General features: G+C 38.2%; 1 protein-coding gene across 2 annotated transcripts in view; it reads right to left on the bottom strand.

The window, feature by feature from the left end:
* Positions 1–5,293: 5,293 nt before the first annotated feature.
* Positions 5,294–19,608, bottom strand: part of l3mbtl3 (L3MBTL histone methyl-lysine binding protein 3) — a 66,271-nt gene continuing 51,956 nt past the window's right edge. For both annotated transcript variants that reach the window (XM_058755627.1, XM_058755626.1), the window contains exons 19-22: positions 17,456–17,547; positions 10,527–10,681; positions 10,331–10,393; positions 5,294–6,664 (exon numbers count right to left, since the gene is read on the bottom strand). In XM_058755627.1, coding sequence (XP_058611610.1) covers positions 6,521–6,664; positions 10,331–10,393; positions 10,527–10,681; positions 17,456–17,547 — 454 coding nt within the window. In that variant the 3' untranslated portion in view covers positions 5,294–6,520. The remainder of the gene's footprint in view (positions 6,665–10,330; positions 10,394–10,526; positions 10,682–17,455; positions 17,548–19,608) is intronic.

Below are 19,608 nucleotides of genomic sequence, written 5' to 3'. Positions count from 1 at the left end.
ATATATTTATATCTTACTGCAGAATATTGTGCAAATCTGTTTCTAAAATTCTTTTTAAAAAATATGAAAATTATTATTATTATTATTGTGTCCAATAAGGCATTACATTTACTATTTAATTTGTTTGAATTATACCTTCTACCTATAATGTTCAAGTAGTCCTAAAAACTTTGGTTAGATTTTTCAGCTGTGCTTGGTTAGGGATGGAGCTAAACTCTAGCCCTCCTAATCTGATTGGATGGTTTTAAATAACTTAGACAAAAAATGGCACACAGGTGTTTTTTATCAGTCAATCTGGAAACAAAGTCCTGTTTACAAGGTACTGAGATCATTAAGCAAGTGCTTTAAAAGAAGAAGTAAGCACTATTAATGTAAGGTTGCAAGGTTTGTGACACATCTTTAAAAGATGCACCACTATTTGAAATACTCTTCCACAGTGTGGTTTAATTTATCTCAGATAAAGGCACAGAGGAACAGCTTGAACTGTGCTTGCTTGCTTTCCCTGTCACAGTAAGCAGTTGTTGACCAGAATAAACTGCTGTATGGACAAGACCTTCTGACGTAAAGTCTACACAAGACTACCCTGGTATTACCCTCCTATTATTGGCATCGATTGCTGGAACTTGTGAAGTCATTGTGTAGCCTTCCATTGTTCCCTTTGCCTTGTGTTATAGGTTAGGGTTAGGTTTAACATTTACTTTGTACTTAATAGTGTTGAGAAAATGGTTTATTTAAATGTTATCATTTAATGACATGAAAAACAGTGACAAAATACAGTTGCCCCCATAATGCCTGTGACATTGTTACTGTATTTTACTGTAAAGTTCTGGCAAACACAGCTGCCAGATTTTTGCCGTAAATTGAATAAAAATTGTCTACAGTCCCTGCTGAAAAATGCATGCTGGTTAGGTATGTTTTGAAGCATGGCAGCTGGTTTGAGCTGGTTTAAGCTGGTCCTGAGCAGGATCTAGTTGCTTAAACCAGCTGCCATGCTTCAAAACATACTTAACCAGCATATGCTGTTTTTTTCAACAGGGCTGTGCTACGCAGAAAATAATAAATTATACAGCAATAATAAAGACCTGCAGTTCATATTTGAATATGCTTGAGCACACAGAATGTCACCAGCAGCCTATCAGAACATTAAGATTTAGAATGTGAGGTCTCCATGGAGATGCTGATGCATGTTGCCGTGACGCTGAAGAAGGAAAACAAGGTCACACAGAGGAAACATGATTTGAACTCACAAACAGTCTTTTTCTGCAGCTACTATGTGCTGTCTACTCGCTCTCTGTGAGAAATGTTATGATAATAAGGGTGATGTAGGTCTAGTTTGTGTAAATGGAATCAGTATTCTTTATAATGTTTAGTGCAATGGGACTGTGCGGTCTCCAGCTCATAAATGGGCCACACAGCTTCTTTTCTAATGGCTCTTAATCGTACAATGCTGAATGTCAATAAATCCCTAAATGGAGAAAATACATTTGAGATGTTTTGCAGTCAAAAACTGAAGGATATATTATCTTTTCTTGTTTTGAGCTGCCCATTACAATCTGAATTGATGCTTAGTTTTCAGTTAACAAAAAGGCTCTTGCTATGCCACTGAATATGTAACAGACAGACATTATGTTGCATGTTTAATATGTAAGTTCATCTGTTATTGTTTCAGTTGCATGCCTTATTATGTCACGCAGACTCTGTTATGATTTAACTGTACATCTGTGAATATTACCAAATCAATCACACTTATTTATTTGCATACACCATACGGTAGAACAAAACATAGTCACTAAGGTCTATGAAATCCAGAGAAAGCTATCTGTTAGCATTCCCATACATCTCAATGGCAATCGCTCCACTGGTACAAGACCCTCGGGAAGCACGCTATTTGGAATCTGTCATCTTTGTTCATGGGTCCGCAGAACAAATGTGAGCCTATCACCTGAGCACTAAATCCCATGTGACTTATTACTGGCGTAGCAGGAAAATTATGGCATGGCAATGCTGGTTCGCTGATGAAATTATAAGTGCCAATCCCTTCACAATGTAAGGTAAGGAAATAATATCAATTTCAAGCTCTTAGAAGAATAAATCAAGCACATGAACATAAAACAGTTATTACAAATTTTGAGGACAAATTGTCATTGAAGAATAGTTTTATTAAGCAATGTACAGTATGTATTTCACATTACAGACGTTAAATGTGAAGGCTGGATCCTCCTCTGAGGTAGAAGGAGGGGGAGAAGTGTGGTGAGGATTCAACAGTGTAATGCTGTGGTATGGTGGCATTTGGAGCGAGCAAGTGATGGTGTTGATCTGTTCAATGATAGTGAAAGGGCCTGTGTAACTGGGACTTAACTTTGGACAGGGAAGCCAGAACCGGATGTCACCTGTTGAGAGCCCGACCTTCTCCTTGTGCAGCCTGACATTTCTGCATAGAATACAGCAGAGTTAGCCACAGTGAGGTGAAAGTGTTTTTTATCCTTCCAATGCACCCTTGCAAGACTGCTTCTGTGATAGTGGCTTCAGCAATCTGGCCATCCAGGGTTCATTGGATAGGGTTTGGTAATCATAGGGAGATAAATACTGGTAAGATTTCAGTTTCTTAAGCAGAAAAGTCAGCGGAATGAAGCCGGGAGAGGGTATCCACCTTGATGTTCTTGGACCCTAGACCAGTGGTTCTCAACTCCAGTCCTCGGGAAAGGACTGAAGACATCCATATTTATGGAGTAAATATGTTTACATGGCTTTTTAAAAATGCCGGGTAGCTGGAGCTTCGCGTGCGTTTGGCCAGTCAGCATACACTTACGTCACTGATAGTTCCTATAGAACTGTTTTAGACCCTACTCTGAAGAAGGAGGTAAGTTAGTTCCTCCAAACGGAGTTCCTGGAACTAAAACCGTTCCTAGTTCCTGCGATGCGAACACGCCAAAAAGTGGGTAGTTCCAAAATTTAGTTCAGGTACTATGAAAGGCCCTAATGTGTACTGCTGGGGGTGTTCCAGGAGCAGGTTGGGGAACCACTGTCCTAGACAATAGGTAACTTAAAAAGAGGTGACAGGATCCCTTTAGCCAGTGACACCACTCCTCTACTCCCAGCTTGATGGCAAAAAACTCCTGGTCACTCCTGCCTATCACATAATTTTGCTTGACCAAGGTGGAGGAGTTTGCATGAGAAGGCAGCAAATGGATGGAGTTTTGCTGGATCTCCCAGTCGCTGAGAAAATGAGGATATCAGTGTTGGCTAGAATAGCGAGAAGTCTCAGAAAACCTTGTTCATTAAGCACTGGAATACAGAGGGAGTGTTGACTAGGCCATATGGTATGACCTGATACTCAGAGTGGCCTGTAGGTGTTATTAAGGCGGTCTTCAATTCATCTCCATTCATCTGCATTCTGACAAGATTGTGAAGGCTGAGCTTTTTAAACACCGCTGCTCCCCTCAGCAGCTCCAGGGTCGGTGAGATCAGAGAAAGAGGATATTTATACTTGACCGCAGTGCAACTGAGATTGCAGTAATCAATGCAAGGGCACAAGGCTCTGTCCTTTCGGCCACAAGAACTCCTCCTTTGAGCATCTGCATGTATAATTCAGTCTGACATTTTGACTTATATAGCACCATTAATTACAACCCAGGTTGTCCAATGTGCTTTACACATTTACTGAAAATATGAAAACAAAAAGTACTGAGAGGCAGGAAAACTTCAACAGATTATTTTGCTGGTTTGTTTAGTGTATGCTGTGTGAAGATGAATGCCGTTGTGAGACACTGGCAGTGTGAATGGGGCTTGACAGAGCACAGGTGCAGTTCCTCCCACCCAATTATTTGCATCACCAGCACTTAAACTGACACTAATTTAAAATGAGCAAATAGCATGTACACCTAAATAGTTCAGACCTTGTCTGTAAATTGTGAATCTTAAATGAACGTTTTTCACAAGCAGCTACATGTCTGTCTCTGTTTATGTTTGTGTGTAGTGTATAGAATGGGTTGCATTTGTAGGTGTAATTATAGTACAATTCTCAACAATCCAACCCAAACCCATACGGCTCTGATGAAGCATGAATGAACGTACAACATACATACTGTCAGATTTCCTTGAGTGTTAAAAGCACACATATTTCCCTTAAAACCAAGACTGTAGATAACAGAGAAGTGGTGACATGAATCTAGGTGAAATGTATGAAAAGCATTAATCTATAGATTTATAAAGTTAAAGGAAGGGACGTATACATGACGAATATAAAGCTTCCTTTCAACAACAGTCATGTTCAGACTTGCCCTATCAGGAGAAGAGGTCTGTTAATAGATGAATCCCTAGAGAACGTCATTACTGAGCACATCACGTTTCAACACTTTTGACAAACTCACCAGGGCTCAACACAATATAAGTCATTGGTAACAGTAGACATAAGAGTGAGTATGATGCAGATTCGTGCAATGTAACATTGAATGCCTTCCTTTCTTCAGTATGAAGCTGTTTCATTTAGAGCTTTTGCCTGTGTCCTGTTCCATGAAGCAAGATAAATAAACTCTGAGTTCAAGGGTAGGTTTAGTGACAAAACCAAACAAATCCAACTTGGTTTATAATGAGTTCAGTGGACTCACAACATTTGCAATAAACACTCTCTGTCAGCTCAAGGTTGTATCCAGAGTTTATGATTTACTCTAGAACACGTGCAGCAAACAGCCAATTACGTGAAACAAGTAGAGAGACAGTTCAACTCGCTTCTTGTTGTGAAAAATATCATAAATGGATTGTATTTACAAGGCAAGAAGAAACATCATTACTAAAGGCACCTATGTATTTGACTATATATATAGTAAAATACATAGGTGACTTCTTAAACATTTGCGACAGTAGTGGTGTTTGTTCTTATTAATATTTTATGCAGTCCATTTAAACCATGAGTTTAGGAGAACACTACTGCATATATGACTTTCTTGTTCATCACACTGGAAATGCAAAGTCAGGTGCATTGCATTGTGGAATACCTTATTCTATACAGTGTGCTGTTACATGGTGCACATTAAGGCAAATGTAGTAGATTTGCCAAAACCCATAAAGGCATACAGTATAATCACAAACTGCACTGTAAGTATGGGTAGTATGCTATTCTGAACACAGCCGATGTTTAAAACATTACCTATTTTGAAACAGGTGTCAAGAAATCAATTAGAGAGGTATACTGCATTATCGTATGCAAATGTTATCAAATAATAAACCAGCAATAAAATAAATGGCACATTATAATATTAATCATGCAATCATTAAAAAGAATTGTGTTGACGAAGACCTTTCAATCAGCAAAGTTTATTCGCAAATGAATTACAGTGAAGTTTAGTAGTCCATCCACTGGTTTCTGCACTTGCACTCTAAACCATTGCTTATTTACACATTTTATATTTAAATTTTAAATCCCCAAACTAAGAGTTCATTATACGCTCTCGTGGCATGAAGAAAATTGACATGATAAATGAGTTTTGAATATGGGAAATCATACAGCCGTGTGCAGTGAGTAAAAACACCATTTCAACACAAACTGTTTAGGTTTGTTAACATACATGTCCACAATGACATGTGTTCAGCACACTGGTTTTTAAATAGTCAAAGTATTAAACTTAAATAAATAGATGGGAAATTTCATGCATTTTTAATGCTGCATACCTCAGCAACAGAAATAAAATGAATACTCACGTTTGTATATTAATGAAAAATGACACTTTTCTTCTTACACTGTGCACATGAAGGCATTCTGAATATTAAGTTACATTCTGTTACAAAATACCAATATGGCTCTCACAATTATTATTTGTGCCTTGAGTGTAGTTTTACTCTCCGTTCTCCATTTCTACATCCATTGTATCAAAACAAATAAAGAAAGAGCGCTACGCTTCTACTTTAGTCTCCACTCATAAAACCCATGACTGTAACCGTAATGAAGGACTGTGGCATGATGCATTAATATGGCATCACAGCACACTGGAAACAAAAAATCAAAGAGGATCCCTGTGTTTATCTAATGCTCTGATATTCAACCCTATTCTGCTAGTCCTCCATCCAGAACCCTTTGCAAACACTTAAATTATCTACAGCTATGAATTAAAGGAGAAATATCAATATGAGTAGTAACGGAAACAACGAGAGTCAAAAGCAGACATTGTGCAGCTCTTCAGTGCATGTAGCTGCATTCGTTTAGCACCTGAATCTAGAAAAGCGCTAGTGCTCCGATAACCCCTCAGCATAATATACATTCTCACCGACACCATGATGAAAGGGCACTACATGAAATCATCATGTGAGTTAATAAGTGCGTACAAATATGATTATTACTGACAGCGCAGAGACGTTCTTGTGCTGTCTGAATCAATGAATTCTGAACGTCATTATATGTGTTTGACCTGCTCATTCGGACATTATCTACATCGTGTATAATAGTGTGGTGTGTGCTGAATGAATCTTCATGATGAGCCCTTTGACTGAAGCAGTTCTGAACTCTCTTGGCTGTCGGTCTGTCTGGTCAGAGTTCGTTGCAGGCAGAGTTCTCTGTGGTTTTAAACATTAGTATAGAGTTGTATATTTTGAGAGCCGGCCCTAGTTTAATGCTGAGGATCTTCACCAGGTCCACCTGAGTCAATAACAGGAAGGCCTCGCCATCAATTTGCTGAAACCAAACAACAATGAATTAGCAGATAAACATACACAGCTGTCAGAGCAGAAGATGCATTTCCTGTGCAATTCTTTGATTCGGTGTAATTTCACAGTGTCCTAAACTACTGCTTGTTGAAATTCATGCAACAGAACAAACATCTCATTTCTGTTCACAAACAGAGACATTTGGCATTGTATGAAATTCTGGGGTTTTATAGTTATTTGAAAATATGAAAATGTCTTATCTTAAATAATAATGTATAATTTTGTATAATCCAGCAATTAAAATACTGCATAAATGAAAGGTGCTTCATGTCATTTTCTCTTCATATTTTGATCTGGACACCATGCAAAATAAATTTAAATTCTGGCTGATACAAGAAGTTGACAATTATTTTATAAGTAATGGATGATAAACAATAATTGGACAATATTAAAATGATCATTTGTGTAAATAAATTATAATGAACTTAGGCACCATAATGTTATAATGTGCAGAATGACAACTTTATGTTTATTTTGAAATTTATTAAAGTTTATATTTAAGAATTATTTAAGATATTAGTGTTTTTAAAGATGAACTTCAAGTGAAATGACAATAAAGGTAATCTAAAAGTAATAATAATACTAATTCACCACAGGTTTCCTCAAGATTTTCCTCTGGGCTTTTATAATGGGGTTTGTCTAATTTATGTGTAAAATGAGGTCTGCGATAAACATAAAACAGATGATATTTGGACGTTTTGATGTCAACGTAAATTACACAAACTCAACCCCCAAATGTTCTTATGTAGTTACTTATTACACACATATGTTTTTATGAAACATAAACATAACTGGATCAAAACGTGTGTTTTCAGTACGGGTGTGTGTAAATGGTGTGCGATTTTGGCCACGATTTGGTCGTCCGAGACAAATTTTGAAAATCCTAAAAGATTCCTATAATCCTAGGCTAAAATCTGTCGTCTTTGATCGCTGGTTTGACATGTTCAACGACAGCCGATTAATGACAGTTACGATCAAATTTTACCTCTGACGAAATTCTGGCAGCGTCAGAAGATTTGGCGAACAATCCTGCAGTGTGACGTCTCTTACGACGAACGTAAAACTGTCTTTGTTCAAGACGATCCATGATCAGAATGAATGCATACTGTTAATGCAAATTCATGATATGTTGTATCACGTAGATTTGTGGGCCGTGTTTGAGGTGTTTAGGGGGCGTGGATGAGTCTTAACTTTTATAAAGAATCTCTCTTTGGTTTTGAGACTTTAGTCTTTGCAACTTTATGGATATTATCTATACACAAACAGCTTGTAACACTCCGAAGACAAAGGAAAACTTGAAATATGACCCCTTTGATTTATATTTACCACAGACCTTGCTTTATTGATAAATTGAAAAAGCCCATTATAAAAACCCATAGGAAGATCTGGAGGGAACACATGGTGAATTAGTCTTCCAGGTTTTGGCGTCACAGCAGCTGCTGAAATCTATGGCCATGCAGATACATGTACAGCGCTATCAACAGCATGGAAGAATCTCTAGCAGTTTCCACATCTCTGCCATTGCATTGGATATACTGTACAGCTACACTGCCAGCACTATCCTGTGTGAAAGTGAAGTGTGAGATGATGTGGAAATGTATTTAGGTGCCGATGACGTTTAAACTACGCAAACAGGAGAACTCTTGTTTTAGCCTATAATTAGAAACACCATTGCATCTGTTCCTTGCAATGACAAACCACATCCTCCCATTATAATAAGAAAATCTGTTCACACAGGAAAGTGCCTCATTACACCATTTTTACACCACTGGATTTCCAGAAAATGAACTATGATGTCAGTAAGGGATAATGCACATCCAGCCGGTTGTTATCGCAGAACAACCCCCGACAGGGTGATCCACAATTGTATCACACTGAAGGGGGTTAATCAGCAATGACAACCGGCGGGATGTGCATTATCCCACTTATTACACGGCTACTTGATTCTGAATTAAACTATTAGAACGCAAAGCTTCTGTAAAGAAAGCAGTTGAAGAAGAAATCGTACCAGTTTGTTAGTTATCTTATAATCCATTATAGTGTACAAAACAATTGTCGCAAAATGGCATCAAATGTATTTGTATGAAACGAGAGAGCAAGTCCGCGATACCAGGATGACATAATTAAATAATAGTACATAATATTGTTTTGAGTATTGATATTTTATTAGCTAAGCGAACACAAAGCATACACAAACAAAAACTATTCCATGCAAGCGTATAGCGCCGACTGCAGTTAACCGGATGAGTCTGTGTTATCAGCATTAACCGGTTGCTATCACGGAATAACATACCTCTGAATGTCGCGACTGACCAATCAGAATCAAGTATTCCACAGAGTCGTATAATAAGGTAGGATATCTTCAAGCTTACATATTACACATTAACATATCCAGTGTAGACAACATCCAGCTGCTGCACCTGCACCACAACTGATGTTGGTCACTTTCATCATAGACACAGTAAAATGAAGATTTAAGTGGTGCTTTCAACTTAAAGGTTCAGTTGAGAGGAGTAAACACATCCCTAGATAGACCACTGCAATAAATCTAATGAGATCACCGCACAATGAGTGAATGGAACGGGTGATTATGTGAGACAAGTGCAATCTCAGTAAATCCAAAGCTGCTGTCATCTTATAAGATCTTTTCAGATAAATGTTCATGGGGTTCAAAAGTCTAAGTCTGGGGCCTGGAAATAAACAACATGTTAGAAATGTTACAGTCTGGAAATAAATAATTGTTACAGAAAAGGAAAGATTCTGCAAATCAAGTGTCCAAGACATTTGGAGTGCTGCTGCCATTGATTAAAAACGGTACATAACAAATACTAAGACATTCAGAAATGCATGGGAAATGCAATTTTAAACTCAAACTAATATTATATATTTTAAACAGAAAAAGTTGCATGCAATTAAAACATTTTCACAATCGGTCATGTGTGTGGAAAGGATTGGCTGCAGGTAATTAAGCTCATGCCGATACTGTGACATTGATTTTAACCAACAGTTCAATAAACAGGAAGTTAATGTTCAGTACCTTACATTTTAAACACAATATTACCACTTATAATGCCTAAATGTCATAAGCAGAACAGAGATAAGTAAAACATCCCAGTGCTGTGTTAATACATATCAGCATTTTACATAATAAAACAAACTGTTTCATAATATAAAAGAACACAAAGTGGAATAATGTTCACCAGTGCTCTGAGACATTTACACCCCAGTGTATGACAGGACTCATTAATGCAGCTCCCACTTGCACATATAATTAGAAAACACAGCACAAGACACAGCAGCGAACATGAGGAGAGAGAGATGGGAAATAAGAGCAGAAGAGCAGACAGACAGCAGCTCGGAGAGCAGGATTATTTAAAGCAACAGCCCTCCGGCCTCTTTAACATTCTTGTTAGCTGTAAACAGGCATGATGCTGTGACGTGGGATGACTTGACATGCCTATAAATGGTTTCAATGTCCTATCATGCCCCGTGCTCTCTTCCTTATGCATTATATTCTGTTCCTAAAATGCTTCAGTTACTCCGGCTGCCAAAACTCATGATGGAAGACTAGTTAAATATTTCCCACAGGATTCAGTCGTTCTGATTCCATTCGTGATTAAAGGGAATAATTTACCTCCTCTCTGAAGGTGCGCACTTGCTCCTCGCAGCCTGGAAGTCCTTGGATAAACCCGATCACCTGCAGAATAACAATGAGGATTAGAGGAGGTGCAACAGCAGAAGTTAACCGAGTCCAAAACAAATCAACTGATCTAAAAAAAAAAATTGAATAGCAAGTGGGAAATGCTGATGCACGCGGGAGCTCTGTGTACCTCATCCACGCTCCACGCTGCCACTTTACTGGCCGTGATGCCTGCCACTGTTGGAAGGAGCTTGCTGTGCTGATCCCAGCAGTGAGGCATGCTGGGAGATGGGCTGGAACACGGCATGAATACAGACTGGTGCAAAGCCTGCTGGAGAGTCAGCTCTGAGAGAAACAGAGAGAGAGAGAGAGAGTCAATTCCATAGTACACCGAGCATCGTTCTGCCCTACACAGGGTACAGCAGACAATGCTTTGGAATATACAGGGAAATTAAATAATTGCATAAATTAGAAATAAGAAATCCATAAGACAATCATTATTATTATTATTATGTTCTGGCTGGTTAAAAATGATTGTGTCCAAAACTATTAAAACACTAAAACTAAAAACAATTGTTGTATATGCTAGGGACATATAATATTCAATTTGAAGTGAGACAAAAATATGTCTTTATAATACCGGAGTAACCTCTGCTGGTAAGATATTAAAACTCTGGTTGGCTAACAAGATGGATAAAAGAACAAAGTGAATTCAGAGCTGATGGAGGTTTATTATGCATTTCCAAGTAACATTAATAAAGGTTGTTTTCCTTTTGTCAAGTAATAAATTTAACCCTTTTTTATAATACTGCACTGTTTTTGCTGTATTGTTGTTAGAGAAAAATGCTATCATTATTACTGTTTAAGCAGAAATGAGAGCCCACAGTTAAATGTGTCTATTAATGTTGACAATACCTAATATGGTCACAATACTACACATAAAAGGTTTGGCAAAATATTGTGCACAAGGCACAACAACTGCTTGTGTCTTATGTTACATGTATGTTGCAGACCAACTCTCATAGCTCTATTGTAAGTCCCTTTGAATAAAAGCATCAGCGTTAATTTATTAATGTAATGCAGAAATGTAAATGTAGGTATACTCCTACACACTCTTTATAGAGTACATGTTAAAGGTTATGCTTTTCTGGACTAATGGGTGCACTCTCCATTAAATCATAAAGAATGTAAGTAATTTATGTTTAATCATACGGATCTGCTGACACACAGAATCATTTCTAGCAATGTTAACACAATACCAATAATCTCAGTGTTCAGTATCAATCCCAGTGAAAATAACGGATACCAAGTTTGATACAAAAAAATAAAAAAAAATTGCTACTAAACACTCATTTTAACTGATTAATTACTTTAAATAATATTATAATTATAATGGTTTACAATTTTAAAAGCAATACAAAACTATGTAGAGAAGTAGCTTTAAGTCTATATAGCTTCAAAACTGTTTTTTTCCCCCAGACAGGGGCAGAAGATGATTCTTCTCATTTTTTAAGCATTATTGTTGTTTGATAATTATTGCTGACATCAGCAGGTCTAATCGGCTGCAGTTACAAAAATGAGTGATGTTTGTTAAACAAATAGTGCACAAGAGAAGTTTGAGGGCTTTGTAATCCCAAGTAAAAGTAAATTCTCTGGGAATCGCCACCTTGATGATAAATGAGAAAATCACCTCTTTTGTACACTTCACCTTGTTGAAGTTGTTCTTTTTCGCTTTTGTTCAGAAGGTCCCTATGAATAGAGCGGCCTTCCAGCAGCGCCCTTCAAGAGTGCAAAAAGCCATTTAAATTCACCCAGAGAGCGTCACGTTCTCAACAGATATTGGTAAAACGGTCCACTTTAGAGTGGCGTGCACAGCGTCGACGCGCTGTTGTGCTCCACGCCGGAGGCCAAACACTGAGATAACACCCTTCCCCACTGTCTGCCTTTCATGGCTAATTCACTCTGACAAAGCCCTTCTTTGAAGTGCAAACAAAAAGAAACAGAACAATACAATGGCAATAAAGAACCTTCTGTATTAATCCACTAGTTAAAGAAAATTCTATTCCGAGCGCAGCACACATGAAGTTGTCAGCATGATGTACAGTGGGGCAAAGAAGTATTCAGTCAGGCACCAATTGTGCAAGTTCTCCCACTTAAAAAGATGAGAGAGGCCTGTAATTTTCATCATAGGTATACCTCAACTATGAGAGACAAAATGAGAAAAAAAAAAAATCCAGAAAATCACATTGTAGGATTTTTAAAGAATTAATTGGTAAATTCCTCGGTAAAATAAGTATTTGGTCACCTACAAACAAGCAAGATTTCTGGCTCTCACAGACCTGTAACTTCTTCTTTAAGAGGCTCCTCTGTCCTCCACTCGTTACCTGTATTAATGGCATCTGTTTAAACTCGTTATCAGTATAAAAGACACCTGTCCACAACCTCAAACAGTCCAACTCCAAACTCCACCATGGCCAAGACCAAAGAGCTGTCAAAGGACACCAGAAACAAAATTGTAGACCTGCACCAGGCTGGGAAGACTGAATCTGCAATAGGTAAGCAGCTTGGTGTGAAGAAATCAACTGTGGGAGCAATTATTAGAAAATGGAAGACATACAAGACCACTGATAATCTCCCTCGATCTGGGGCTCCACGAAGATCTCACCCGTGGGGTCAAAATGATCACAAGAACTGTGAGCAAAAATCCCAGAACCACACGGGGGACCTAGTGAATGACCTGCAGAGAGCTGGGACCAAAGTAACAAAGGCTACCATCAGTAACACACTGCGCCGCCAGGGACTCAAATCCTGCAGTGCCAGACGTGTCCCCCTGCTTAAGCCAGTACATGTCTGACCCGTCTGAAGTTTGCTAGAGAGCATTTGGATGATCCAGAAGAGGATCGGGAGAATGTCATATGGTCAGATGAAACCAAAATAGAACTTTTTGGTAAAAACTCAAAGAATGAAGGTGAATCCAAAGAACACCATACCTACTGTGAAGCATGGGGGTGGAAACATCATGCTTTGGGGCTGTTTTTCTGCAAAGGGACTAGGACGACTGATCTGTGTAAACGAAAGAATGAATGGGGCCATGTATCGTGAGATTTTGAGTGAAAACCTCCTTCCATCAGCAAGGGCATTGAAGATGAAACGTGGCTGGGTCTTTCAGCATGACAATGATCCCAAACACACCGCCCGAACCTTGAAGGAGTGGCTTCGTAAGAAGCATTTCAAGGTCCTGGAGTGGCCTAGCCAGTCTCCAGATCTCAACCCGCTGTTGCCCAGCGACAGCCCCAAAACATTACTGCTCTAGAGGAGATCTGCATGGAGGAATGGGCCAAAATAGCAGCAACAGTGTGTGAAAACCTTGTGAAGACTTACAGAAAACGTTTGACCTCTGTCATTGCCAACAAAGGGTATATAACAAAGTATTGAGATGAAATTTTGTTATTGACCAAATACTTATTTTCCACCATAATTTGCAAATAAATTCTTTAAAAATCCTACAATGTGATTTTCTGGATTTTTTTTCTCATTTTGTCTCTCATAGTTGAGGTATACATATGATGAAAATTACAGGCCTCTCTCATCTTTTTAAGTGGGAGAACTTGCACAATTGGTGGCTGACTAAATACTTTTTTGCCCCACTGTAAATGTTAAACTAATCACTTATTAAATATCTTTGCTGAAAAGATGCATACAACTACATGTTGTACAAACTCGTCTTATACATAATGTGTTCAGAAATAATACGAGGAAAATGCAATAAAACAAAATCTCAAAAATCAAGGCAATTAAGGTCTTGGTTTCTAGTTGTGTCTTCTTCTGTCTTGCCCCCATGAGGGTAGTTTTTGATTTGTTATTTAATAAAAGCTCTTGGCACTATTTAGTAAAAGCCCACAGGGGAGGGGGGAGCAATCGAACTCGGGTTCGGATCAAGTGTGACAGCACCCTTCATGACTTCTCAAGAAAACATGCCTGTGCTGTAGTTTGAAAGAGTTCTCTAAATGACACTGTGGTGAGCCAGAGAAGTCAATGCAGAATATTCACTGCAGACTTATGAGGCTTTGGCTGCTCACTTTCTGACATTAATTAGTGCAGCACATAGCCAGTGGGCACCATCTGATGCCAGTTATATAAACACCGTAATCGTCTCTCATAATGGCTCTATCCATGTCATTAGCTGTCATAAAAGCACTTCCTCAAGGGAATTCATAAAAACATGCTGTTGAATACATCTAGATATCTAAGTGGCAATACTGTGTTTGCTCTTGCAGTCTTTTAGACCTGAATCAAATTCTCCTAAATCACCCTCTAATGTATTCCAGTGTATTCCAATGAACGACTTCATAAACTCGCAAGCGAAACTCAAAAAGACAAATGAAGCAGCAACGAGAGTGCAGATGTCAGGTACTGTCTCTGCAGTGTGTTTGTTTCGTATAATTGTGTTATTGAGGGAAGAGTATCTGTGCTTTTTCATTCTCAGCACAGAGTGCATTATGGGATGCCAGTGCAAAAGCCAAATCACATTTATTTGTATAGAGCTTTATACAATAGAGATTGTTTCAAAGCATCTTCACATTAAGAAAATGGGGAAATAACTGATAATATAAAATTAATTTGGAAACAAATTAAATTTAGCTGTAAAGCAGCTCTACAGAAGATAATAGTGTCATTACGGAGCTCACTTTAGTTCAATGTTGATTAAATTGAGTTTACCAACAGTGTTGATGCTGCAAAGTTAGTGTCATTATCCAGCTCAATTCAGTTCAAATTTAGTTGTCAGTGCAGTGAAATTGATAATATTACTGAATAATATCAATGAGAATTTTCATTTTTGGGTCACCATCAGGCTCATCTAATTGTGATTATGTGCTAAAAGAAAAAAAAAAAGAAGAAAATTATGAGTTTAACATTTTATTTGTAATATATCAAGGCATGTGTAATAGGGAATGTACTGCATAGTGGCACTGACCCATTTACTCAGTAACTTTCACAGTCTCATTTAACTCCAGGGCAGGGCTGGATTAACCGTATAGATATTCATGCATTTGCACACATATGAATATTTTCACAAGTGTACACAGTCTCCTGCTCCTGGCCAGTTCAGTCCAAATGCTTTTGGCCAACACATCTTCATCACATCTGTCCTCACTGGCATTTTTCCCCCAAAAACTCACTCTGGCTCAGGTGGCTCCACTGCTTTAAACCCACTCTAAACCGACACACGATCCCCGAGGCTTGCAGGAGCTGCCTCCTAACCGTCTGTCCTCATTCTGTGGATCCGTCAGCAGCTCACGACACCATTAATCACCAGATCCTCCTATCACCGGACATCACAGCAACCGCGCTCTGCTGCTCTGAGTCCTGCTGCACAGGTAGATCCTCCAGGGTATCTAGTCAAAGTCACATCAACCTGTCGCATCCACAAGCCCTGCAGCCCGGTCGTGATGATTTGCATTAATCAAGAAGATCAAGTCTTTTCATACACAACTCCTCGTCTGGACTCTTGTCATCCCTATACTGCATTACTACAGTAATCCTCAACCAAAACTCAGAAAATGACTCAAAATGCAGCATTGCTTTTGGTCTTTAATGAGCCCAAGAGAATGCGCATTTCACCTCTCTTCTCTTTATGAATATAAAAACCTTTGTATTGCAGAACTACTCTATTACCGCCTCCTCAGGATGAAACGCTTATAAAATAAAAGCACCTGATACATGAATAAATGCAAAAAACGTTGCAAGATAAGAAGTGATTCCACTTGTCTGCTTTCTACTTTGTCACTGCTATGCTGCAATAAACTTCTTCTCCATTGAGATCTTCAACTTCCTCATCATTTTTTCTTACGTTACAATTATTCATGACTCAAGATTACCACTGGCGACGCCCACGATGCATCCAAGTACAGAAGCTGAGGTTCTCACATCTTTTATTCTCAGACTGTCTTTGACGCCTGTGACCGGACCGAGTTAAAAAGCTTTTAAGCCGAGGAACAAAGAACCTGCGGTTTGAATCCAGCCCTATTCCTCATTAGTGACTGCCACTAAACCTTTAGAGAACCGGCCACAGAGGAAGAAGGAGTTTCCAATTCTTCTGGAAAGAGACACAGCAAGAAACAGGAAGGCAGAAAGAGAGAAGAAGTGAGTCATCAGAGGAAGAAATAGAGCAGTTGTGATTTCAGCTCATCTGTGAACCACAACATTGAGTTTCTCATGCTTCAGACACTGATTCTGAGGGCGTTCTTCACACTCTACAATGTGGTAATCTGCAGTTGTTACCGCTAACACGTAAAAATGAGATTTGTTTGGTATAGATGCTTGATTCAGTGATGTGAAATAATATTTCTGACTTAAATAAAACCAGTTCATTTAGATCTTATTTCTAGTTCACCACTTTTTCAATGCAGTACTTCCTCAAACTTTACATATGTTCGTATATGAAACCTGTTTGCCCCCTTCTTGATATTATTACACAGTAAACGTCTTTAAAACAGAAGCAAGATTGGGTAATTTGAAAAAAAAAAAATGGTGCTAAATATCTCTAAAAGTGGTTATTTGGCTCGTAATCATAGGGGAACCACTTCAAGTGCTACATAACACCTATATTTTTAAAGATGGTGCTATATAGCACCTCAACTACCACAAAGAACCGCTGAAGAACCATTTTTTGTGTGTGTGTGTGTGTGTCCTGAACTCAATTTTTCCTTATTGGCATGTAGTTTTTTTCATGTTTTAAACTTAAACCAGCAGGCTTTGAACGTCTTATTTCTCTTATTTTTATTACAATACTTTTATTATATTTGTCATTACAGTAACTACCACCAGATTTATTAAAACCACTTTAAATGACGCTGCTCACTTATCTTTTTTTCTCTTTATGCCTCTTTATTTACTTGTCTTTATTTTTCACTATCTGTGTATTGCTGCTTGCTGTTGAAGCTCCTGCCACAAAGATGAATTTCTTGTGTGTGTTTGAACATACTTTGCAATAAATCTGATTCTGATTCAGTCAAACAGGATTGTAATTCTTGTTTTCATTTCAAGGCTCAATCCTGGCGTCCACCAAATGACACGCAAATATAATATGAACACACAGTGAGGGTGGTGTAGACCTACCTTTGGTTTCGGTGACTGATGACACCTCACTCTCCACTTCCTCTTCCTGCGGCAGCTCCTCGACCTTCCGAACTTTACAGGGCCGACCAACCCTGAGGGAGAACACCATCGTGACTTCATTAGAGCGAGACGCACAGGCAGATGGGATATGTGACAGTAACTTTGTTCAGAATAGAGCACTACCATACTACTCTTACTATGCTGCATATAGTTTGCAAACTACAAATTGACTACAACACCCCAGATCTGCATGTGAGAACAGCTGTTTTTCTTTCTGAGATGAAAACAGGACACCACTTAATGAATTAAACATGCAACATGGAAAAGTCACGTGACATCAGACTGTAGGCGGTATAAAGCACATACTACACAGTATGCAGCAAGCTACTATTCCATTTCGAACACAGCCACAGCTTTGAATGTCTTACTACACAGTGTGTCTGGCAAGACTACTGTAGCTCATATGAGGATCATCTATTCTGCATGCGCTGATCTGTTTTGCACAAAATCCCTAACAAGTATTTATAGCCGAGGTATGATTTTGCATATATTTTGTGTGTAATATAAAGCTCATTATGCAAATCTTTTCGGTAAAGTAATCATAAATTTCTCAAGGATATTTGTGAACAGCTGAACAGGAGAAATGCAATCTCAGAATAAATAAACATGTATCTTCAGAGGTGTTGTTTAAAGCATCTCTGTCGTGACACAGTGAGCGATGGCACGGACCTTCCTGTGTAAGTCATTGCAACAGTTTGCAGCAACATGTTTGGATGAAAATAAAGCTTGTTGACTAACAGGTCATTATGTCAACAGCACAACTGAGAAGAATCATTTTACTCTGAGTAAACAATGAATCAGCCTGTTAGACAGAGTCAAGGACAGCCGTGTGTGTGTGTCAGAGGACAGCAGTGTGCATCCGTCCAGACCTGATGGTTTTTTTTTGTTTGTTTTTTGCATGGACAATTAAGTCTTTGTTAGGAGGTTTTATTGCAATGTGACATTATCTTGTGAACACCATTTTCCCCTGACATTCTCATTACTGCAACATAAAACTATTTCATTCTCATTACTATAATGCATAATTACTTTTTCTTATATTATTTAAATTGTAAAATCATCATGGTTTTGTTTTGTTTTGTTGTACTCAACTCTTTTAAAACTGCCTAACGGTACCAAATGAATTGTTGACCCACGAAGTGAAGCTTTTGGGGGTATTGATGGAAGCAATTGACTCCATCTATGTTTTGATCATTGATCTGAATCCAATCCGGACAAAATCTTTGACAAAACCCCAATTTTCTCAGCTGTTTTTTTATTTTTTATTATTAAACTTACCCACATTCAAGCACTGATGAGAATGCATTAGACTAAAATAAAAATGTTTCTTTTTTTAATTAACCCTTGTAAAAAATAATATATTTAAAATACATTTATTTCATACTAAGTTTAGTTCAAATCTATTAACATATTTACTGACATATCAGACTTACTGATATACAATTTTATTATTAAACTTTATTTGGAGTACTACTTGTGCACAACACACATTTCTTAATATTATGGCTAAAATGTGTTTTAATATCACTATTAATAAGGATCGTATGATCTTTAAATGCAAATGCACCTGAAGTATACTTGCAATAGTTCTACTTTAGCACAATCAAATATGCTTCAGTATATCTTAAGTTGGACCTCAGCACTACTTCCACACAATTAGTTGTTCCAATTTAGCAGACTTTAGGTTTATCAGTTTAGTACTTTTTAGATATACCAAAAGTACAACTACTGCACATAAATATGTAAATGTACTTGGAGTATACTTAGCATGAAATAAATGTATTTCACATACATTTTAGTATATTTATTTTCCACTAGGGAAAAGCAGAGGCTCTGTTCTTTCGTTTGTCATATTGCATGTTCAGATATACAACTAAATATTCTGGGGGCCATCGAAAATGCTGGCAGTGGCTGGCAGCTTTAAAGGTCCCATGACATGCTGCTTTTTGGATGATTTTATATAGGCCTAAATGGTCCCTAGTACTGCATCTGAAGTCTGTTTCCCGAAATTCAGCCTTGGTGCAGAATTTCAGCCACTACGAGCCAGTCCCACAATGAGCTTTCCTTAGGACGTACCATTCTGTGTCTGTAGC

This window comes from Onychostoma macrolepis, chromosome 20 (genome assembly GCF_012432095.1).
Source record: "Onychostoma macrolepis isolate SWU-2019 chromosome 20, ASM1243209v1, whole genome shotgun sequence".
Taxonomy (NCBI): Eukaryota; Metazoa; Chordata; class Actinopteri; order Cypriniformes; family Cyprinidae; genus Onychostoma; species Onychostoma macrolepis.
Note: the sequence above shows the minus strand (reverse complement) of the source record. Positions and strands in the feature narration are given on the sequence as shown.